We start from the raw sequence: 25592 nt of genomic DNA, 5'->3' as shown, positions 1-25592 counted from the left end.
ACTTTTAAAGGCATGGCTATATATTTAAAAGAATCCAAACTTGTCACAGCAGGGCAGAATGCAGCAGAAAGAAATGCTCCACACTAACACAGTTTTTTTCTTACTGCTGCTTGCAGAGGTGTGAAAGAACTAAATCAAATCGGTGCCTCCCAACTCCCATCAGATGAGCCTCCATCATATATAATAAATCCCTCCAATGACTGTGTGTTATTCGGAGGATTATTCTCCCTCCTGAGAAATTTCTGCTCCTGTTTCAGTCGTACGACCTCAATTACCTTAGAAGTGTCGCCCAATAGTCTTTCATTGCTCACCCGTTTTCCTGCACTGACTTCAGAACTGCCTTATAGGGATCCCGGATTAGTTTTAACAATAGAGTTTATTTAATAAATGTTTATTTTTGATGTAAAAACATCAGAGAGAAAAAAAAAACTGTAGGTTGTTTAATTTTAGTATATTTAAATAAAATATTGTCACACAGTTGTTGTCATGGTTTTGGTTCTGTTTAATTTTTATCTTTGAGTTTTCATTGATTTTATTTCCATTTTATGTTATTCTAGTTATTTTTGCTTGTATTTGAGTTCTTTGGTATTTCTTTTTTGCCCTCTGTTGCCCTATTGTGTCAGTCTCCTTTTCCCTAGCTCCCTTCTAGACTCCTCTGTCCACACCTGCTCCCAATCTGCTGATTAGCCTGGTCTTTGTTTCTGTCTTCCATATATGCACCTCCTGCTCAGTCACTGTTGCTGATTTATCGTCATTTCTTCCCCTTCAAGTGAGTTTTCTGTATTTTTGTGGATCCTGAGGATTTATGTTTTGGGATTTTTGCTTCTGCTGCCTTTTTGGATAAATAAATCTGCAAGAAACCACCTTCAGCTTCAGTCTCTGCATTTGAGTCCTCCTCTCAAACCTCCACCCAACCTGTCGTCCCAATGTTGTTTTATGTTCCTCTGCATTATGAGTAAAAAATATACATTAAGTCTTGCAGCACAATTCTATTTCACAAAAAAGCATTATATAACACGTTATCAAAGAGCTATGCATGTGTTTTATTGGACTATTTCAACAATTTTAAAACATCCTGGTATTATGTCAGATTTTGATATCTATTTGGACTATATTTAGGCTGCTATCACTTCGCCGCATAGTTGTGGATGGCAGTTGCTGCCAACAGAATTAAACTAAATCTTTCTGTTGTCTGTAGTGGATCAGCGGTAGATCAGAGAAACCTTCAGGGTTGACAATGAGCCACAGCAGAGGAGAGAGGCTGCAATGGACCGCTGTTTGTGCTGGAGGTAGGACGACGAAACAGTCCTTCTATAACTGCTTTTTAAAAGTCACCTATGAACCTCTTAAAAGCATTCCCTGCTCATTCTCCCTCAATAATATTTTCTATTTTTCTGATTTAAAGAATCTTCTCTACTTGTTTACAACAAGCCTGCAGGTCTACTAGTGATTCCTAGAATTTCTAAAAGTAGAAAGTGCGGCAGATTTTTTAGTTATCAGGATCCTCTGCTGTGGAATCAACAACCAGTTTTAGACCATGAGGCAGACACCCTGTCTGCTTTTAAGGGCAGGCTTAAAACTTTCATTTTTGATAAAGCTTATAGTTAGAGTGGCTCAGATTATCCTGAGCGATCTCTATAGTTATGCTGCTATAGGCTTAGACTTCTGGAGGACATAGGGACCCCTATTTCATCATTCTGCTTCATTCTGTCTATTTTCCTACTGCTTGATAGTTCAATCTCTAACGTTCTGCTCTCTCTGCTTTCTCTCATAGTAGCTTCGCCTCGTCTGTTGCTGTCTGGCTGTGACACCATCCTGGAGAGAAATCAGCTGTGCTGCTGCCATCAACACCTTTGTTTATAGATGTTGGAGATCAGCCTGTTTTTCCAGTGTAGTCCAGTTTCTCTGACTGTGACACTCTGGATATGCTCTCTTCACCCTCTGACAGGAGAGTTGGCTCAGAGCTCATCTGCCTGGCTGTGTGTTTCCTGGACGTGGCCGACTTTTACAGTTGCCTTTTGTATCACTGCTTCTGTATCCTTGAGCGGTCATCTGCATCCAGCAGATGGCCGCTCACACTGAGCTTGGTCTGCGTCCCTGGTTTCTTCCTGTTAAAGGGTAGTTTTTCCTTTCCACTGTCACTACAAGCAAACTTACTGTAAGGGAATGACTTCAAGACAATGAGTCGGCGCAATCAACTGGTTTTCCTTAGATAGAAAACTGAATCAATTTGACTGTATGATCGGGTGAACTGTAAAGTGTCTTGAGATGACGTGTTGTGAATTGGCGCTATGTAAATAAACTGAATTGAAGTCAAAAAAGTAGACAAGCTTGATAAGAAGTTGTGTCACGAGCCTGAGCAGGTGTTAGAACTGTAGTTATATATAAACAATATATACAGTATATAGGGCTGGTGAATATATTTTATCACTAACAATGGCCTAATAGTTCACTTTTATAAACAACTTTTAACTATTGGTCATGTTGATGAACTGTTTAATTTATTTACTCTGCACCTATGTGGCAAAGTTATAGCAGCCAATAAATAGTCCTTATTGCTATCAAGGTCTGACGAAGCACCTGGACGTTTTTAAATTGAGATAGTCTAACAAAACACATCCATTGTTTCAACAGGAATCTTCATTTTCCTTATTAAACCATGACACATATTTGCAGACCTTACAGCTCCAGACTACTGCCTGAGGAAATCATTTTCCCCTGCAGTTCTACTTTGTTCGTGTCCTATCAGTACCAAACATCTTAGACTTAGACTTAGACTTAGACTTCTTTATTTGTCATTTTGTATGCACAGGGTGCATACAGAACGAAATTGCGTTACATACAGCTTATGAACGTTGCATTGATATTTCACAATGGCACGAGTTATAGAAAAATACAAAAAGTGCAGCAGTGGTCAAAGTGTGAACAGTGCAGAGGATAAGAGACAGTGTGCAAGTTGCAGTGGTTCAGTGCAAAATGGCATTTGTGCAAAAAATGCGTTATTGAAAAATACAATGAGATGAACAATTTAAAGGGCTAAAAGTTAAAAGTTCAGCAGCATTTGATGCCCGATAATGTGCAATAGGTGCAGAGTTCGGATTGTGGATCAAAGGTTCAACAGTCTGATGGCAGTGGGGAAGAAGCTGTTGCACAACCTGGTGGATCTGCAGCGGATGCTGCGGAACCTCTTTCCAGAGGGCAGCAGGGAGAACAGTCCATGGTGGGGGTGTGAGGGGTCTTTGATGATATTACGGGCTCGGGACACACAGCGCTGTGATGAAATGTCCTTAATGGAGGGAAGAGGAGCCCCAATGATTCCTTCCGCTGTCCTCACCACCCTCCTCACATTCTTCCAGTCAGAAGCTCTGCAGCCTCCACACCACAGAGAGAGACAGCTGGTCAGAACGCTCTCTATGGTGCTTCTGTAGAAGGTTGTGAGGATGGGCGGGGGCAGGCGGGCTCTCCTCATCCTCCGCAGAAAGTACAAGCGCTTCTGTGCCCTCTTCACTAGAGATGAAGTGTTTACAGTCCAGGTGAGGTTGTCCGTGATGTGCACCCCCAGGAACTTTGTGCTGCTGACCACCTCCACAGCTGAGCTGTTGATGAGCAGTGGAGCATGGTGGGGGCGGTTTTTCCTGAAGTCGACGATGATCTCCTTCGTCTTCTCCACGTTCAGGATCAGACTGTTTTCACTGCACCAGTCCACCAGCTGCTCCACCTCCTCTCTGTAGTCCCGGTCGTTGTCGTCCCTGATGAGGCCCACCACCGTGGTGTCGTCCGCAAACTTCACGATGTGATTGGTGGTGAACCTGGGGACGCAGTCATATGTCATCAGGGTGAACAGCAGGGGGCTCAGGACGCAGCCCTGAGGGGAGCCCGTGCTGAGGGTGATGACATCAGAGGTGTTCTGACCGACCCGGACTGACTGAGGTCTGTTGGTGAGGAAGTCCAGCAGCCAGTTTCGAAGGGGTGTGTTGAAGCCCAGATGTTCCAGCTTTCCCACCAGGTGCTGTGGGATGATGGTGTTAAACGCTGAACTGAAGTCCAGGAACAGCATCCGCACGTGGGTGTTCTTCTCCTCCAGGTGGGCCAGGCTCAGGTGAAGAGCAGAGGAGATGGCGTCCTCAGTGGAGCGGTTTCGCCGGTAGGCAAACTGGAACGGGTCGAGTGTTGGGGGGAGACTGGAGACGATGTGTTCCTTTACCAGCCTTTCAAAGCACTTCATCATGATGGGAGTCAGTGCGACGGGCCGGTAGTCGTTGTAGCAGGTGACTTGAGGTTTCTTTGGCACTGGGATGATGGAGGCAGACTTGAAGCATGCTGGCACTGTGGCTTGCTCCAGCGAGGTGTTAAAAATGTCCGTGAGGACACCAGCTAGCTGACCTGCACACTCCTTGAGCACCCGCCCAGGTATGTTGTCGGGACCTGGGGCCTTCCGCGGGTTGACCCTCCTCAGAGTCTTCCACACGTCGGCTGTGTCAAGGCAGAGAACCTCCTCTTCCTGATGTGGGACAGCCTTCACTGCTGGAGTGCGATTTAGTGCCTCAAACCTCCCAAAGAAGTTATTTAGTCCGTTTAGGAAGTCAGCATCAACTTCATCCACCGGGGCAGGGGGCGTGTTGTAGTCTGTGATCGCCCGTATGCTGCCATCTGCTGATGTCTGCAGATTGCATTAAATCAAGGACTTGTTTCTCCACATATCTTCCTGCATGTTGAGCTTTGCAAATTAGTCTTGGCTGCGACTTGTGTTTTTTTTCTTCTATTTCTGTTACTGAACAGTTTAACCCTAAAAAGTACATATGACTAATTGAGTTGAGAAAAGTAAGACCTTTGATGACAGAATATTGCACTTTCAAATCAGTTTTTTTTAAACAAGCAGTTAGTTGTTACTGTGGTGGATCACATACAAACTGAAATCTCAAAATACTTTTTATTTCCTTGAAAGGGTCCTTCATTCTTAGGTTTCAGCAGTGCTCCTTTTAAGGAAAAAAACACTTTTTTGGCTTCTTTCTCTTATTGAGAAAAAGGCAAGAAGAAAGCTTATAAATAATTTCTTTATTAATTTAAATTCAACCTGAAGAGTTTGAGATCACTACTTTTGTCCCATAAGGACGTTACATTATGAAAATGAGATGCAAATGTGATAATAAACCAACGACAAGAGGGCTCATTCTCATCTTTCCCCTATTCTTGCTTTTATTATTGCCTGCTTTTTTTAAATTCACCACTCACCTAAATGAAAAGAACTACAAAAAAAAGTTTAATCTTAAACCTTTTTGTTAATGACATTGACAAACAATGCCTTCAGAACTGCACCTAAAAGAAACAGCTTTCATCTAAGCCCAGATTTTCAGCCTGAAACCTCTGCAAGGTCCATTCCCTGAAAGAAAAAACAGCTTCAAACACAAATCTGAAGAAAACCAGTCCCCCTGTACTGTATTTATACAATCAGGCCATATGCTTGGCAGTCTGCAGAAAAGAAGGACTTTTTTCCCCTCAGGGGGCATCTAACTGACATCTGCCCCCACAAACAGGGGCCTGTGCAGAGAAGCGAAACACTACCAAGTGGTGACATAGACTAACATCATGTAGAGTAGCCCTAACCTCTTTCTGATTCTGGAAAACGAGCCTCATAAGGTCTTTCTATCACATTGCTATGTGTGACGCTCTGTGTACCTTTCCCTTTCCTTGGAAAAGCCCTCCGGCTCTGAAATTTGAGGCCATAATCCTCAGTTTCACCCTTTTTTTTCTAAAGCACACAAAGAGATCCAATCTGCCATAGATTTCCAGATAAAAGACAAACATGTTTATTCCCTTGTATCTAAAAATACTTGGGAGCATTTAACTCTGTTTTCTTTGCATTCTGACTTTAGCTGCGAATATTCATCAAACCACATAAGTCGTTGGGTAATCCTCCCAACGTAAAGATGAATTAGATTGCAAAACTGGATTGGGTTTCTTGTTCTGTGTATTCGCTGAAGCCCTCTCATTATGTAAATTAGCAGTTGGGTTGTAGCTCAGCCTCCATTCAGGGAGGACAATGCATCACACGAGCACTCAAACACACACGGGCCTCTGAAAGCCTCATCTGCCAGTTCCCATCAGCCGTTCCCGTTACAGCGTCTTTCTCTCATCTTAACAGAAGTTTGCTCATTGTTTTTCACCTAAAGTTCAGAAAAAAAAAATAGAACAAATACTTTTATAAAAGGCCGTTTAGTTCCTGATTTTTACAGAAATATATTTATCAATATAAGAAAGCTGTAAAGTGTTGAAATTATTAAACTGGGACAGGCATGTCCAAACTGGACTCCGGTCAAGACTGGAGTGCTGGTTTCCGGTCAAACAAGTCCCAGCGCTACTGTTTGGTTTGCTTTTAGGTTTCTGGGGAAGATTATGGAGCAAAGGTGAGGTTTGAACTTCCTGGAAACATCACCAGTCTGATTTATGACTGTGTCTAAACTGTGTTGGTGAATACTCCTTACATGGAACAGGACACCACAGTGTGCAAGACTGAAAAGTCAACTGACTAAACAAGTAGTCAAGAGCCCCACAGGGGACAGTACTCTCACCATTCCTATTTACTCTGTCCACCGCTGACTTTCAGTACCAGAGTCCTGTCATCTGCAGAAATGCTCAGATGACCATGCAGTCTTGGGTGCAGCAGTCTTGTGATGTGTACAGGGAGCTAGTGAACCACTTTTTGGCATGACATTCATGATCATCTGATCCTTAATGTAAATAAACCAAAAGAGATGATTGTAGATTTGAAAAAGAAACAGGAAAAATAATCAAATTAACATAATGGGAAAAGCAGTGGAGGTGGTGGAGGAATAAATACCTTAGTGTTCACCTGGACAACAAACTATACTACAAAGCCGTCTACAAGAAGAGAGACTGTACTTCATAAGGAAGCTTAGGTCATTCAGTGTTTGAGTGTATGACAAATGACATTGTCCTTCTGGTGTAGTATTTGTTGTTTTCGTCTTTTAAGGTTACGTTTTGCTAAGTTGTTTGCTAAATAAAGCCTTTCTGTGTATATTTACCATAATAATATGCGACTGCGATTACGTCACTGCACATACATACAATTGAGCAACAAGCTAAGTAATGGAGGCAAGTGAGCCCCTTTTTTCTGAAAGACTTTAAGCCATGTTTATTTCCATTACAAAGAGTATTTCTTTCATTAAACGGCTTAAAACATTATCAAAAACATTACTTTTTATAGGAAATCTAAAATATTTAATTTTCCTTATTGTTTATTTATTATTAACAATAAACATCAGCACATCTACATAATTATATTGCAACTCACTCCAAACCATAGGCACCTAAATGGGGCAGAGTCAAACTATTTAACATTTTAGGTCATAGCTGCACAGGTATTTTGATTAGTTACTAGTTACTTTGATTGTATGGTAACTTAATTAGTAACTCAGATGCTTTTTTGGGTGAAGTAATCTCCAAGTCAGTTTTTTAAAGTAATGTTCCCATTGCTGGTTGCTATTATTAATTTTTTATTATTCTTTTACCCTTATTTTCCAATCATGTAAAAAAAAAAAAAAAAAAAAACCCAACAAAATATAATATTTATATATATATATATATATATATATATATATATATATATTAGGGGTGGGACGATTTATGAAAACCGTCAGAACCGTTCGGTTCGACTGTCTCGGTTCGGTTTGCGTGTGTTTCGTTCGGTTCATGCGCTGCTCCTTTTTCTCATAGGGGAAGCGTTTACACTCCAGAGCAGAAGGTGGCGGTACTGTGACCAAAGCCAACCACCAGTAGTAAACAAGAAAAAGAAGAAGCGAAGCAGCTTAGCCGGGTGTAGCAGGGAAAAAATGAATGAAATGGGGGGACCTATTGTTTGAACCCCTTAGGGGCTTTAAAAAACAAAAATGTCTTTTTTTGCGCTTTATGAAACAAACTACTACAAGTTTTGTGGATGTACAGCTACATTTTTCATATAAGTTTGCGTAGTTTTAACACAAACATTTATTTTTCATATTGCACCAGTACAGTTAATGAGCAACCTGTACTTGTGTGCTTGTTTGTTCTGTCTAAAATGTTTATTTTGGAATAAAGAGGTTAATATAAAAAATATTTTTTGTCCGATTCATCGATTAATCGAAAAAATAATCGGCCGATTCATCGATTTTTAAAATAATCGTTAGTTGCAACCCTAGTAGAGAGCATGCGCCAGATGATTAAATCAAAGCAGCAAAACATACGGAAATGATCCAGGGTTTCCGCATATCATTTAAAATAATTACAATCCATTATTTTTTGGGGGATTAATTAATTCCATAAATGTTTATGGGATTTCGGTGTAACAATCAACATGTATCGAACCGAACCAAAAACCGTGACCAGAAAACCGTGAATCAAACCGAACCGTGGATTTTGTCAACCGTTCCACCCCTAATATATATATTAGGGGTGGAACCCGGCGGAGCGAGACATGCATCTGGCAGTTGTCAGGTTACATGCTCTCTACCATCTCCAAGGAACTCAGAGGGAAGCAGACGAAGCCACAGTGGGGGCTGTAGGCTTTGCTTTGAGCAGCCGGTCTGGAGCGCAGCGGGGGTTGCTGACAGAGTATGAGGGATTTCGGGGTTAGCATGACATGTTGCTGTTAGCATAAACAAAACGTGTTGCACAATGCTTGCACACTGTTGCACTTTTATCCACAACTTTCTTTCCGCCGTCATCGTAGGTCACTCTAAATGCAAAGCGCTCCCATACAGCAGACCTATAAAGTACTGCTGGCGCGTCTTCCAACTCCTGTTCTTTCCCACTCGCCAGTCCGACACAATTCTCCACAACTGATTTTTTCCGGCTATGCTGCTACGCTTCTTCTTCTTCTTGTTTACTACTGGCGGTTGGCTTTGGTCGCAGTACCGCCACCTTCTGCTCTGGAGTGTAATCGCTTCCTCTATGAGAAAAAGGAGCAGCGCATGAACCGAACGAAACACACGCGAACCGAACCGAGACAGTCGAACCGAACGGGTCGGACGGTTTTCATAAATCGTCCCATCCCTAATATATATATATGTATATATATATATATATATATATATATATAGGTTTACTAAAAGGTTTTTAGTGTGTCGTAGAGTTCCTGATCATGTCCTATCTCTTAACTAGAGTGCCCTCTTCCTGTGGACGGCTCTGTGGACGGAGGGAGTTTTAGTTTACCGCAGTTTTCCTGATATCTTGTCTTGTTTTGCCTCTCAACCACTGAGCTTGCCTATTCGCATCTGAACATTCTGCCTGAATGCTCTGTTGGACTCCAGGAACCCTGAATCTGCTTGTTTCTGTTCTGATTAGAACCCCTGACTGGGCTACAGACTCCTGGATCTCTGAACCTTCCTATTCTGAACTGTTTCTTTGACCTGGCTTGGATTCCTGCTGGTTTACTGGGGCTGCAGCATGTGGTTCATTTTGGGCGGCGCCCGCCACATCTCGTTGGCAGTCCACCAGCTGGATCCTACCTCAGTCTAAGGAGATGGACTGAACTGTTAAACCAGGTAAGTGACTCACAGGGATAATCATCCTCTGTCAAATTATCATAGTCACTTACTTGTGTTTTTCTCCACCAGAGTATCCAGTGATGGGCAGTGAGCAGCCCCTGCAGATCTGCACTTCCGCGTCTGATTTTAATAAACGCTTTGAATTTTCCCAATGTCTGTCTAGCCTTGAATATTGGATCCTATTTTCTGAGCTTTATTAAAATCTGACAACATGAAGTAGGCTTAAATACCTTGAAAATCCGAACAGCAAGCCCAAGTATAAAAGAAAATCAATTTAAAACATTACTTTGAACAAAAAATGATTAGATAGAAACTGGGGGAAATGCAGTCTATGGAAAAGTTAAGCTGCTTTGCCTTCAGATACATAGCAAAACCTCACAGTAAAAGCTAATGTCTATAGAAAATTTGACCCCTGATCCAATTTCACAGCCGCAGAGGAGATGACAGCATTTAATGTATATGCTAGTCCTGAGTAAACATTGGAGTCGAATGTCGGTCAGCTACAGTACAGCTCAGTGGTGCTTTGCAGCTTCATGGAAGCTTTACTGAAAACAGGACTGGTTTTCAGAGAAGGGCATGCTTACAGTCAACAAAGGAAGAGAAAAATGCTTTGACAACTGCATGAAGGCTGAAAATTGAAGCACCAAGGTGAGAGGTTATCTGAAAATATCCTCCAGTGAATACATAGTTTGGAGAGAAAAAGTTGACAAAATAGGATAATATTTAAAGCCCGTGCAAAAAATGCCTGCCTCTTAGTTAGATTTTACAGATTTATTGTAAAATTAAGAGTTATTTCCAACATTATGTACCTTTTCAGCGTTATTCACACCACTGCAAACTTTATCTTGCTGCAGATTTAGCATTAAATCCAAAAGCTAAGCCCTTTTTTAATCTATGCAACTGGTTAAAGAAAAGCTTTTCAGGACAAACCTTAAAGCTAGAGAAGGGCATAAAAATATGTCATTATTTCTAAATACTGTTTTGACTATATTGATCCTCTCTTTTTTTACATTATACATTAAACATCAGTTTTAAAGAGCCTCTGCTAGCTAACAAATACTGCTGAAGTGCAAGGCATCTGAAAAATTGTAGCCATGTAAATATTTGATCAAAGCATTCTTTACTTGTGATATTTTCACACATTGAAAAAACATAATTGGTAATTTGATATTTTCTACAGCTTCGCTTTAAAAAGAGCTACACAAGGATTTTTTTTTATTGGACAGGAGGTTATATAAACAACTTTTTTCGTGAAAACTCCTTTTTTGTTTGTTTTAAATAATACATCCACAGAAGATCCCTAGCATATGCCTGACATCCCATAATGTCCTAAAACTCTGGCATATAAAACCCAGGCGTATGCATAGAGTATTAATAACAAGTCCAACGACAGCCTAACTTATGCATAACGCACAGCAGCGTAATGCCCATGAAATGTCACAAGCCAGTGTCATGAGGACGGCAGCGATGCCCCTCAACAGATATTTCATGTAAAACCAATCCTAAAAACTCTGAGGATGCAAAACAGTTTGGTATTGTCTAAACTTACTCCAGTCACACAAAATGCCCTGAAAAACAGCTCTGCCAATGGTAGCCTTCCTGTGTTTACTCTGTAGGTTGCAGTCCAGTCACACCTAATCGCATCATCGACCCAGCATACATTGAAAAGGGGAAAAATGGCGACCTCCACGAATGAAATATATAGCATTGAATGTATTTATATTGAAGTGATTATTAGTTTTTATGTTTCACAAATGGCATTTTTAAGTTCAATTGTATTCAGGCAAACATGTTCATGTCGTCATAGCTCCTGTTCAGTCATCACCTTGCAACTTTAGCCACTAAGGTTGCTAGACCTGCAAATTGACTTGAAGTTGCAAATTGATCCAGCCTTTCTCCATCTTTCATAATCTGCCAGCTCAACACTTTGGACCAGCAGCCTGAGAGGTCATGGAGTCACTTGTAAAGACAAGGAAGCATTTCCCCCTCTGGATTAAATCCTACATCAAAGAACATAAAATATGTGTTTATATCTTTTCTGTTGCCTTATCTTTTTGCTTAGTTAGCTCCGCTGTTTAAGAAGACCTCAGACTGCTTTAAAGCTGTGCTTATGGTCACGTGACTTATTCGGTGACAAATCCGACCCTCTTAAGATACATAGGCGAGTTTTTAAGGAAAGCAATCCACACAAGGCCTTGATATGCACAGAATGCTGAATATAAACCTGAAAAATAAGTGAATATATATCAAATTAAGCTAAAAGTTGGGTACAAAAGTACACAGTATTGCTTTAAAAAAGATGTGAACCGATGCTTTGAAATGAAACCAACTAAAAAATGTAATGTATGTGTGACCAAAACATTAACCGCTGAGAACATTTTTTGATCCAAGGGCTCCTTCAACCTTTATGGAGTGGTGAACTGTAGCATTATTTACATCATGACTTGAGCTGGAAAGCTGTTAAAAACCAGTAAGACTGGTCTCAGTTGGCTTTTGGGGTAAAGCTTTACTCTAACTGGTTTAGTGGGAAGTCCCCTGTGCTTAGATAAGGTTCAGGCCTCAGAGACTCAGCCAGAAGTGTTGAAAGGAAACTGTTCTTCCTCTTTACATATAGAACATCTTCTTTCACGGTTTGATGTTGTTTTAAACACATGCGGAACATTTTTTATGAACTGCTTTTGATCGTCTTACCTAGAAGCTGCACCCCACGGGTCAGGCCGTAAACATCGATCAAGGCCCAAAGGGGCTCAGCTGTGCGTACTCCACTGAAGAAAAGCATGGGACTGGACTCGTTAATGCGGTAGAAAACCCTGCCTTTCTTGTCGACCCAAAAGGCAATGATGTTTCCCTCATTAGCAAACTCTTCAGGCAGAGCTTTGGCCCAGAAGCCGCTCTGGGACACCAGATCGGGGCAGGCGTACTTTGGCAGGTTGTCTGGGTTTATCCTGGAGGGGTCTTTGGAGGTGAAGCCTAGACGCAGAGCGCCACTCCAACAGCACTGCTTTTTAGTGATCTGAGAAATAGAAGTCAAATTCATTTTTAATTATTAGAAACAATATGTCATTTAGACTTTTAACACAAACTGTTCCAAAATAAGGATAGAAAAATACCTTGAGGCGGACTTGCTCGTACAGTGCAATGGGCCTGTTGCTGAAAGTGATGGCGTTGCAGAAGCTGGCCTGCCTCTTTACGCTCTTCTGGGCCAGGTCCATGACTATCTGAGACCCCTTGGTGTTTGGATGGAAAAGGAGCGGGCTGACCAGGAACGGTCCGCCAACGCTGCTGCACTGGATCGGCAGACACCTTTTGGATTTGTGGTGGCATCGATGCGACGTGGACGGGAATGGACCTCCGAGGGAGTCTGAGGCAGAAGAACCAGAACAGAAACAGAGCTTTGTTAGATAAAATAAATATTTAAACGTTTGCAGCATGGTTTTTACTTTAAAATATATCAAAAATACAAACAAACTTTCACATTTTTCAAGTGACGACTAAACAAGATTTTGCAGACAAATGTTGAAAACTAGCTCCTTTGTTTAACCCCTAGAACCCTACGGACCCACCGGTGGGTCCAGCTGCTACGTGACCTCGTAATTTTAACAAACCCCCAGTATTGATCTAAAAAACACATTTGGCACAGTTTGGTGACATTTTTGGATAAATGTGCCAAAATGGCCTCTCCGCCTAAGAAATTTCTCACTAATACCATTCTAAAATAAATATGATTCATCTGATTGAGTCCAAATTTGGTATATTTTTACACAACATTTAGATTTAAAAGTCTGTACTACTTTTTTGTGCTATAAATAATATTTTGGTAGTGTTTTGCAATGTTTATTTCAAAGAAAATTTTGGCGAGGTTCAAAAAATGCAAAATATTTTGTATTTTGTCCCTAATATTTCAGGGAGGGTCAAAGCTACAATGGTGCTGACACCAGAAAACCATTCATGACATCTTACCAAAAGTTTCTTCTTAAATCTAATAGCTGTGAGGCTATAAGTGATTTACTTTTGTGTGTTTTTGTCAGGCAGAAATTTATTTATACCCCCTTAGGGTGTAAGAGGTTAAAAGCACTTTAAAGTTTTGATTTGGCCAAAGTAACAAAGACGACACACATCATCCATGCCTTAAAATTATAATTTTTTCGTTTTTAAGCTCCACTAAACTGGGCTTGTTAATCAAGTATAAAACTGGATAAAAATACTCTGTTTAATTCAGCATGAAGGATGAAACCATTAGAAATAACACATACTCTTTTGAAGATGCTCACTTCCCAGTTAAAAATGGTAAAAATTGAATATGAGATCTGAAAGAACAAAAATAATATTCTGTACCTGGAAGGCAATTTTAATGATACATCATCAATCCTGCATCAAAACGGTAGGAAACGATGAGGGAGGGCTAGGGGGTCGCGAAAGTTTTGGTTGATTTTGCCTTTTTTTTTATTCCCCCCTGCAATTTTTCCCACTAATTGAAATGTCTTTAAATACACCTTAACATGAATTCAAAGGACTGTATTAGACAGATAAATGGAGGCAGAAGATGTCTTTCAGTCATCAATGCACACATTCAGCGACACACAGGAGCTCTTTCAAGATGGACACCGTTTCATTCACAACACCTGTCCCATCAACCAGGAATCAGAAATACTTTAATAATCCCAGGGAGAAATTACTTTAGTTACATTACTCCATCTGTAATAGAGTGACTATAGGACCAGTTTGATATAACACAATTTCATAGTATATAAAATTAGGGTGTCCCCGCTCCATCCCGCCATCAGTTTGGAGGTCCTTGGCCTGGAAAACGTTGAAGACCCCTGATCTAGTGGATCAAGCAGTGCACTTGTGTTCAGATAAGGTTGCAAGTAACCAGTTTGATCCCCACAGACTGCCTCTCTGGGTCTCTGAGCAAGACCCCCTGCTCTCCGGGCGCCACATGCTGGCAGCCCACTGCTCCCCAAGGGAATGGGTTAAATGCAGAGGTAAATTTCTCAAACATGAGATCAATAAATTTCTCCAATGTGAGATCAATAAAGTTCTTAAAGTTATTATTATTATTAAAAGAGAAACTAAAGGATGAGTTACATGACAAAATAATCCAACAATGTTCCTTTGCAAAAATGTTAAACCTAATGCGGCTGCTACTGAAATCGACTTGTTTAATCAGAGCCTGATTCATGAATATTTTTGCATGATCTTTAAACAAAAGATATATATATTCATCCATCCATCCATCCTTCTTCTTCTGTTTATATATATATATATATATATATATATATATATATATATATATATATATATATATATATATATATATATATATATATATATATTTTTTTTTTTTTGATATCCGTTTTTGTTTCCAGTTCTATTTTTAAGTGTGTTACATTTTTTATATTTTAAGAGAGATTTGTCTTACGTTTGTCTTACGTTTGTTTTTTGTTAAAAAGTGATTATATGATATATATATATATTATCATTTTATTAATTGTTTTATATGCATGTAATGTTTTTAGTTTTTTAATATATATTTTATTCTTTTGTATAGTCATTTTTCTATTTTTCTACCACAAGTTAACACCACTTTATTAATCTCAAACCCTCAAATTCTGTATTTTATTCCATATGACCATAATATAAAAAAAAAAAAAAAAACTGTTTAATTTATTTCTTAAGCAGGATTTATAATTAACATAGACACAAATAGAATAAAAAAAAATCTAATCTTAAATTATTTCGATTCTCTTTAGACTAAGTCAATTAGATAAACAAAAACCCTAAAATAAAATTGACAAAACTGTGACGGATGTTTCTCTTACTCAACTCGCTCCAAGTGCAGACATGAAAACAATCATGACTCTGAGATAATTTTAGGGAATATTAAATATTCTCAATCTGATTTTTGGATTATAGGCCTGTAGCAACCTTCATCCTGTTTAGTCTCCTTTTTGATTGGTTCATTTCTGTGAGATCGCTGTGTGGAAAATGTTTTCACAGGTTTGAGATTAACTAATGTTGAACTTGGCTTTCCCATAAAAAAGCCTCTCTTTTTTTTCAATCAAACTCCTGGCCAAACTATTTCAGCACATATTTGGATAGCCGTTTATGGAAAGAAGAAAACGTGGATCATAAATCAGAAAGATAACATTTCTTCCTTTATTAAAGTGTTAAAGAGGAAAGCTGGGATTTTATTGCAGCTTGCCTACAAAAACATGGCCGCAGTAGAAGGAGCCAAGGTGAAATTATGGTGGATGTTGCGTTTATAGTTGGGTGGAATCGATCCAGCCTTGTTCTACTTATCAAACTAGACTACTTGATTTTAACAGACCATGAGTGGCTAATAACAAGTACAGCGGTTGGAGCAGATGTCCAGTTGAGACCTGATAAGACTGCAGTGCCAATTGTCCCAGAATACAGCTTGTTTTTTGTCTTCTCTTTGTCCTGCTGGGTTTATGTAGTAATGACCCTGTAACCATGTGTACCGTCCAATCTGCCTCCAAAGTGATAATAATAATAAAAAAAAAAGTCCACTGAAGCCTTTTGTCTTAACCAGAGCCAACGAGGAGCAGGATGCATGGGCTGAATGTGGCGGGCACACGTGGTCGTGGCACGGGCAGATTGAGCTGAATGCATTAGCGGCCTCTAAAGAGGCGCAGCTGCTGTGGCGGAAAACAGGCTACGTGTGAATTCATGTTCCTTAGCAACCCCCTCATATCTGAACGTCTCAATCGGCCCGCTCTGCAGCCATCGGTTAGGGCACAGATGCCTTTTGTTTACTATCACCATGAAAATATATTTATAGACCCAGAATCTGGTCATCTGCAGCCTCTCTGTTTTTTTTGTTTTTTTTCTCTGGAGTCTGATCAACAGCAGCACTGTAACGTTAAGTGTAATTAATTAAACAGACAGAGTAATTAAGATTAGTATTATTTTTGTCAGCTTCCTGCTGACTCAAATGTGTTGAGTTTATAACATAGTCTGGTATTTTGAGCATGTTTAACATAAATCTTTGGATTATTCTGGACCATTTGTGTATTGATTTATTATAACTTCAATAACTCAATAAAAAAAGATTAACTGTTATAAGGAAGTATTTATTTTGACTATGTGACTCCATCGGGTGAGTAGTTCGCAGTTGGTGTAGCTAGCCCTGCTACGGTTGAGTTCTTACTGGGTGTTATGATGCTGAATGATGAAATGCTACAGTTATAAGGAGATGTGATGAAGTAAGGTGTGAATTAATGTCTGTTATTGTTGCAAGCAAAGGAACTTGTTTTGTTAATTGAAGTTGTAGTTTTATAGGATTTAAATTCTCTTTTTAATTTATCTCTATATTTATATATATATATATATATATATATATATATATATATATATATATATATATATATATATATATATATATATATATATATATATATATATATATATATATACACATATATTTTCCAATTGAGATTTACCAAAATATATCTGAAACAATTAATTGGATTAATTGTGATTAATCAATTATTTAGTTAATCATCAGCTACTCTAGTAATCAATTACTTGTTAACTGGAGTATAGAGGCTATAAAACATTCCAGAAGCTGACAGAGCAACCTATTTAGAGCAGCGATTGTGCCAGGATTGAAAAAAATTATACATTACATTTTGGATTTTAGATAAAAGCATTTCATCCATCAATCTGCTCTATTTAGAACTCCTCCAGTGGAAAAATTTTGTTTTCATCTGGTTTAATTTCATAAAAAAAGTCTTCTTTAAGAAACATTTGGCTATCCGATTATTAATTAGATTAATAAAAAAAATTATCGGCAGGTTAATCTATTTGCATCCGTGAGTTGCAGCCCTCCTAACAAATTATATTCTTTTTAATTAAGTTTCTTCTCTTCAAGCCCAGTACAAACACTCCCTCTTGACATTGAACAATAAAACGGTCATATATAAGTCCAGCAGACCACTTCATCAGAAGTGAGTATGATCTGTAAAATGCAACTGGAAAAGTAGAACTCAAGCTGAAATGCAGAAATGTAAAAAAGAATTTGGAAAAGGTAAAATCTAAATAAAAAAGAAAGAAAATAAAGAATAATAAAAAAACAAGCTTTGATAAATTAGCAAGTTTTTTTTTTATTTTCAATGTACAAAATGTTTTCTGTGGTTGCAACAATAATATAACAAAATTCACTCCATCACACGTTAGCCAAAGGTTATGAATAGCAAATCTGGCTTACAAGTAGTGTTGCACCAATACCGATACCCGATATCGGGCTGTGCAGTATCGGCCCATACCGATACCATCTGTTTGAAATTGATGTGTGTATATATATGAAGAACTGCGTACTACTTGGATGTAAAATAATTACCTTCGTGGCTTTGTCAAGCTGCTGCCTACCTTTGTGAAGCAGGAAAAAGACTAATACAAAGTGAATCCAGTAGAAGTTTTTATTGCCTACCAGGAGTGGGTGACAATAGTTGAATAAACCTTTGGCTCTCAAAATGGTATCAGTGCCCTATTTGTTAGTACTCGCTGATAGCGATACCACCATTACCACAGTGCAATATTGGGGCCCCGCCTGATACTGGTATCAGTACAGGTCTGCTTACAAGTGATATTTGGGTCTCTTTGTGTTCACAGTAAGAAAGAAACAACTAAGCATAAAAACTAAGCGCTGCAATTGAAAATGTTTGAGTTTATATAAATATAAACTTTAAACAGTAGCGACTGAAATGTTTATGAGTTTGCATGAGAAATTTTAATCAAATTGAAAACTAAATAAAGAATTAATCTGTGAATTTAAGTTGATGAAATTAAAGTCATTTTGAAGCAGCTGATTTTCTGAAGATTTTAACTTTTAGTAACATATTTAGGTCTATAGTTTATAATATTTACAATTAGGGTGGAAATCTTGAAAAAAGAGCAAATAGGTTTATTGGATTGAATAAATATAACAGCAGATATTGACATTAACAAAAACAGTCTGGTTCAAAAAGGCACCAGGAGGAGCTCCGTGCTTATGTGGAAATCAGAAAATGTTACCAGGATAAAGGGAGAAAAACAATGTTCTAAGGAATCCTCCACCTCAGGGAGAAAAAAGTTTCACTTCATTTAAGAAAATGTGAGCCTAAAAGCAGTGAGTTGATAAATTCAGATAAAATCTTCTATGTTTTTCTTATGCTCTGTTCATGTCGAGCACTTTAAATTGTGAAATTTGCTATTCAAACAATGTGGGATTATTGAATAAATATTTGAGTTTATGTTTGCTAGGAGCAGAAAGTTGCTCCTCGGGTTGTTTTCATGTTTTTTAGGGTCCTAAGTCTTTAGCTTGAAGACTGTAACCGTGCTTTTGGATGTTCTCCAAACACTAACAAACATGGATTTAGGAGCTGGTTCTCACTGTTACCGAAAATGTCCTGGATTAAAATCCAGAACATTTTCTAACCCAGAAACACTCCTGCTTACTTTGGAGAACCCCCAACGCCTCCCCAGGCCAGAAGAAACATACCGGCCCTCCAGAGAGTTCTGGGTCTGGGCTGCTCCTATGAAATATTCACAACTGTACTCGCTCTTTTACTTGTAATCTTTTTTTTTTTTTTTTGATGGAGAAAGATGAATTACTCCCTTAGACTGATTTTGGGGGAAATTAAATAGATAATCGTAAACATCAGCACTGCAAGTACCTAATGTAACTCAGCTCCAATTGCTCTCTAATAACAATGGCCAACAACATGGACCCTTCACCCTTTTTACGTAAACGTTTTCACTTTACGTCTCTCCGACAGCTGCCTCACATAAATGTGTCTGTGTATCCAGCAGCCCCATCACCAAAGGTCAATAATGTCTTACTAGGAAGGGGCCAGGTGAAAAGCATGTGTCTCATTGGTGCTGCTGTTCGCCCGCTCTAATAACAACTAGAGATGCAGGCCTGTGCAGCTAATACCTGTCATAGCTCGGTGAGCATTTCTGAGACGCTGGGAGTTAATCTCCGTGTTTCATTCAGCTGATGAAGCTAAGGCTGCCTGTAACGAGTCTCGGATAAGTGGTTTAGCAAGCAAAAGGGATTCTACATGGTAGGAAAGGTGGGGTCATGGGGTCTTCTAATATCTGTTTACAGTTTGGTTTGTCAATGTGTGCAGTAGGTTCAATAACCAGGTGTGTTGCAGGTGATCTACAGAGATTGATTTACAAATTTTAAAGGCTCAGTTATGCTTGACAGGCCTACGTTTCACATGGAAATAAGACTCAAGGACACAATGGGCATTTCTCAATTGAGAAGAACGCGACCACAGACTTGTGTCCTCGCCAAGTATGTTCTTGAGAAGAACACAAAAAGTTGGAACAGAAGCGTACTCGACGTCACCACCAACCTGGCTGTGGTCACCATGGGAGGTCCACTGGTTGCCTCGGTCCTCTCAACATCAGAGCCTTTTTTAAAAAAAAATCAAATTACACACTGGTCTATTAATCGATGCAATCGGTTAATTAAATGTTTTGCTTATGGCGATTTAATTTTAGAAAATCTGGATTATCTGATTGACATCACTAAACCACTTGCTGTTCTTGGATATGTAGCCATAACAAAAAAAAAAAAAGCTAACTGTGTGACACCACTAGCTGCAAATATTTAGTGTTAATATTTGTTTGTTGTGAAACATGATTGTTTTAGAAGCAGGTTTCACAGCTTGCTTTTTCCCCCTTTAAATTAAGGTCACCTCCAGCGAGGGTGACTGAAATACCAGCTAGTTTTTAAAACAAATATCCGTCGTTTGTAGAAGAAGAATAAGGCCAATTTTCAGCAACAGTGATTAAAACTTTATAAGATTCCCAAAAGTTAGCAGAATAAGGAAATCCATAAAACGAATGTAAGAGAAACTCATAAAGGGGATAAAAATCTGTCGATGAATGAATGAATAAATTCATTAAAGGACTATTATCTATGTAAGATTTTTATATGTATTGGAAAGGAAAAATCTATTAAATTCAGTCCAGACATTATTACACAAGTCAGAAAAGATCACAGCTAGCTTTTTAATGAGGGATACTGACTATTGAAAGAAGTAAAGACTGATCTAATATGTGTGTTAAATGAATTAATCTCTTTCCACCAAACCAAAAAGCAGGAATCATTCCTGAGGTGAGTACAGGACAGTTTTTCTAAAAACACACATCCCCAAAGTGGGTCCTCGAGGGCCGCTGTCCTGCAGGTGTAAGTGGTTTTCCTGCTTCAGCAAAGCTGATTTACATTGATAGCTGATTAACAGGCCTTTTTTGAACTGCAATGATCAGAATCAGCTGTGTTAAAGCAGAGAAACCAAAACCTGCAGGACAGAGGCCCTCGAGGACCGACTTTGGGGATGCCTGTCTTAAAGGGTTTTATTCTTATAAAGAATATTTTGATGATTTTTTTATGTTAAACTTTTAAACTCTGTATGAGCTAAGCTTTTGTTAGCTTTAATGTTTAAACTTAGAAAGCGAGGCTTTAATGAACACTCATATTTGACATAGACATTTAGCTTTCAATCATTTTGCAAATACTGTTAGGTATTTCCCCATTTGTTTTCGGAATGTCTTTATAAACGTATAAACATGGATCCTGGATGTGAAATCATAATTTTATACTGTTAGAGAACAGATATTAGCCTGAAGATTCTTTGCTAAGGTCACTAGCCACAACTAGAAAGAAAAGAATACTGTCTCGACAGGCGGGATTTACGGAAAAGTATAAACTCACAGGTGATTTACTTTCTCTAGTGGTTACCAACTGCAAAGTGACGAAAGTTAATGTTAAAGAAACAGATCCACTCAGGAGTAGGAGAGAAGCCATATGTGTCCGTGGAAAGGGAGTCATGCATGCAGAAAAGGAAAATACATTCATGCAAGGGTTAAAAAAACAGACGTGGATTTAATTTATGCTTTTTCAGTCATTTCAAGTCTCCAGTGCAAAGTTTAACATAAGTCAGAGATGGGGGATCTGGAGTCAATTAACCAGATGAATCCAATCTGCACAGGTTAATTCGCTGTGCAGATTGTGCAGAACAAATACATGACATGGAGATGACTTGTTGACTCCACATTTCCCATCTCTGACACAAGTTACAATACCTAAGCAGACCAAACACAGCTGTGCATTGCCATGTCACCAGGTGAGTATGAATTCAAGGATGGGGTAACATTTCCTTCAGCTGAATCAAAGAAAACTGAAGTGATAGTTTTTGGACCATAGAGTGTTTAAAATTTAGCACACAGCTCCAGTTAATCCAGCTAGAATTCAAGAATCAGGTTCTAAGCCTGGGTGTAGTGATGGACTCAGACCTGAACCTCCAGGCTCATTAAGACAGCAATAAATTTGGTATTCATTCAACAACTAAAGTATTGAAGGACTTATATCACTAGGAACTTGGATAAATTATGGGTACATCTTGTGTAAGTTATGAGAACGGTGAAGTACGCTGAAAGATGCTGAAACATGCTGGCACATGTCGACGTACGTCAAGAATTTTGAGAATGCTTAGAATTTGCCGATGTATGCCAGCATATGCCATATGTGGGCCATAAGTTCTAGGTAAGTTATCTGATCGTTGACATACTGTACGTTAAGTGTAACTTACTTATAAGTTGTGGTGTCTAGCTTATCCAAAACCTGTGAGTAACTTGTGCATAACTTATCCAGAACTTTACTCCAACGCATATCAACGTATCTGATATGTTCCAGACAACCGCTGAACGTGTTTCTGACCTCCAGCTACTGTATAATGCCGATCGGCAGAGTTTTGGTATAAAGGGGGTTCACAGGAGGTCTGTTTTTCTCTAGACTTCATCCCAATCATGGTTTGAGCGAGGAGGTGTGATGGATCCTTCCTGCATTCACCCCCGTTGCCAACAAACCTCCTAGCAGACATGATGCTGAATCTGCTGCGACTGTAAACCTTTCTTTTTTTTTTCTTTTTTTTTATTCTTCTTTTGTGGGGCATGCGGTAAACTGCAGTTAGGTTCATACCGCAATCAAAGACATCTTTTGTTGTAGGCCGGGCGCCTCTGGGCGCATCATGCCCCCCTTAGGGCACTGGCTTGTACATAATTTCATTGGCATTATGCTGCCGTGTGTTATGCAGAAGATAGGCTGTCGTTGAACATAAGTTCTGGACTTGTTATGAATGAACTAAAAGTTAAATAAATCATAGAAATTTCCACGTATGCCAGCATTTTAGGACATTCTGGTACGTCGGGCATACGTTGGCTAAATTGGCAAGGTGTGACAGGGCCCTAAGAAGGTGAAGAACATCAGCCCAGTTCTGATGTAATTCCACTGGCTGCCCGTAGCTCCGAGAATAGGCTTTAAAATACTTCAATATACATCACAGATTATTGTCAGTGGATTAGCAGCCAGACCCCTGATGACTTCTGGCTCTAATCTACACTGCAGAACATGAACCAAACATGTAGCTTTTAGTTTCTATGCTTCACTAATCTGGAATAAACTCCCAGAAAAGTGTTACAACACTCAGTCCTTTAAATCAAGATTAAAAACATACTTGTTTATTAGAGGTGGGCGATACCGGGATTTTTTAATCGATCCGATACCAAGTAAATACTGGGTCAGTATCGCCGATATCGATACCGATACCGATACTTTTTACATTTAAGCTGCACTTGCCTGTTGCTTTTTTTCTATAAAGTTCTCAATCGTGGAATAAATAAGAGATTATCTAATGTTAGCTTATTTTAGCTAACAATTTTTAATGGGATAAATGTACTGGGTTTTTTCAAGGTCTTAACTACACTTTCTGAGTAATATATGATGTATAATGAAGTGCTGCAGACGATGACCACTGTTATCTACCTGGATATTCTCTGGAGGACTGAAACGCTTGGGTCAAAGATGTCTGTCTGAGGCTGGAGGCGGGTCTTTGGTCTCTCTCTCCATCCAAGTCTGAGTGAGCACTCACCCAGCAACCGGCAGCGCGGTTGTCTGTGTGACGTAGTGCTGAGTGGGCAGGCCAAGCTAAGCCTGCGCGCTGATTGGCTGGCGCCGCTGAGCCATGTGACTGTAGGAGAGGGGAGGGGGAGCAAAGTGCTGTTACACATATGGGGAAACTGGTGACTCCGCAGCAGTCAGCGCGCGCGAGAGAGGATAAAAAGTATCGATCTTGTTAAACGAATATTGTTCAATATAAATACCAGCGTTGGTATCGATAGTATCGATGCTGGGATCGATCCGCCCACCTCTATTGTTTATAGCGGACTGTGGTATCTAAACATAAATGGTGAAGTCCACTTTTCCTTTCTTTATTCCATTATTTTAGCTTTTCTGTTTTATTATATTGATTCACACTTATTCTCTTAAATTATTTATGTTGTCTTACCCAGATGCATTGTACTTTTCTTTTTTTTTTTTTCTCATGGACATGAAAACATGGAATTGTCTTTCCGTTGAAATGTGCAACACATATAAATTTGCCTTGCCTTGCCTTAAGCTGCAAGTTTCCTGCTTTCGAGGTCCTATTGGTGTAAAATCATAAATCTTTTTGGAGAAAAATGCAATCAAAACGGGAGTTTTTAGGAGATAAACATTTTTAGTTTAATAAGAATTTTCCAGATAATAAACAGGCTTCACATCAGCCTGACAACAATCTGAGAACAGGCAAATTTCAAATTAGCAATTGCTTTACCACAAGAAACTTTAGGTAAAACTGTATAAATGCACACTTTAGACTCAATCCAAAGCATTGTTCTAAGCAGCTCAATGTTTCCTATAAGTGCAGTTTAACAAACCAAGACTGGTATTAGCAGGTAGCATTGACCCAGATCTCCACAGTTAAGTCTAATTTTAGCCCCGTGGAAACACAACTAGTCCGTAACATTCATTCATGGCAGCCTATCAGAGCTTAGGACGTTCAGGTAGCCCACATGTCCACCCACTCCTTGCACTCGTTGCTAAGCTCAGATTAGCACTTATCCATGGAGACTTCAGTGAAAACACACACACGTACACACACAGTCTGTGTAAGGGTTCATCGAAGCAGCTCCTCTTAAATCGTTAAGCCATTTATGAACAAGGGATAAAAGCTGCCTTGGTCAGATAACAAATACTCACACCACTGATAAAATACACACGTCAAAAAAGAAAAGTAAATAAAAGTTTATTTAAACATATCTATTAAAGGGATCCATATCTAGTTGAACACATTTGCCTTGATATTCTGAACCTATTATTGAAAATCATGCTGTGTGTAGACTAGGGTGGCCAGATGTCCGGCTTTAGGGCGGACAGTCCGGATTTTCATTGCACTGTCCGGCGTCCGGCGCTGCACCCAGCCGGACGTGTATTTTGTCCTCCTTTACCCCCAGATTCCACATACTCCGTCAGCGCTCCGCCCGCTCACGTACGGAGTACTTGTCTGTCATGTAAATCAATGAGAGCTGTTCCACATCCTCCGCTCGTCACCGCCCACGTACGTCTTCTCCGTCCTTCACCGTCAAAATACGGAGCTGAGCTATTTTTTGCTCCCCTCCGGTCTGTCCAGATCAAGACCCGCTATTGCAATCGCACCAAACAGAAAAAAGAATGTAGAGAAGACCCGGTTTGTCAAATTAAATTATAGTAAAAACAGATCGGTATCTAGAAATTAGAGCATAGTTTGTATATATTCCCAAAAACTAAGAGCAATTAATTAAATAATTGGATGCAGACTATTGGTGCTTCAACAGACCAGGAAGAAGTTGTGAGATTCTAGAGTGAATCTCACAACTTTAAAAGAAAATTCTTATTGCAGGAATGGATGAAGAGATGATGAGTTTGGAAGCAGAGAATAAACAGAGTTCATACAAACTATGTATGATCCTAGTTATCCCTGTTACAAAAATCCACAACAGAAAGAAAATATTTGGGCAGAAACTGAACATCTGCTGGATGATGATGGGGATTTTTTTAATATGTCAGATTCAATTAAGCGTTCACAGGTTTTATACAGGAATGAGGAGCTCTAATTTAATGCTCTTTTAATGCTATTAGAAATAATTTTAATGCCATCAACAAGTATCATGTACACA

General features: G+C 39.3%; 1 protein-coding gene across 2 annotated transcripts in view; it reads right to left on the bottom strand.

Annotated features, from left to right (window-relative positions):
- Positions 1–25592, bottom strand: part of neurl1aa (neuralized E3 ubiquitin protein ligase 1Aa) — a 125063-nt gene that overhangs the window by 39685 nt on the left and 59786 nt on the right. For both annotated transcript variants that reach the window (XM_038283169.1, XM_038283170.1), the window contains exons 2-3: positions 12653–12903; positions 12234–12555 (exon numbers count right to left, since the gene is read on the bottom strand). In XM_038283169.1, coding sequence (XP_038139097.1) covers positions 12234–12555; positions 12653–12903 — 573 coding nt within the window. The remainder of the gene's footprint in view (positions 1–12233; positions 12556–12652; positions 12904–25592) is intronic.

This window comes from Cyprinodon tularosa, unplaced genomic scaffold (genome assembly GCF_016077235.1).
Source record: "Cyprinodon tularosa strain WSP-4 unplaced genomic scaffold, ASM1607723v1 ctg190, whole genome shotgun sequence".
NCBI classification, from domain to species: domain Eukaryota; kingdom Metazoa; phylum Chordata; class Actinopteri; order Cyprinodontiformes; family Cyprinodontidae; genus Cyprinodon; species Cyprinodon tularosa.
The sequence above is the reverse complement of the archived record's forward strand: the minus strand, read 5'-3'. Positions and strand labels throughout refer to the sequence as shown.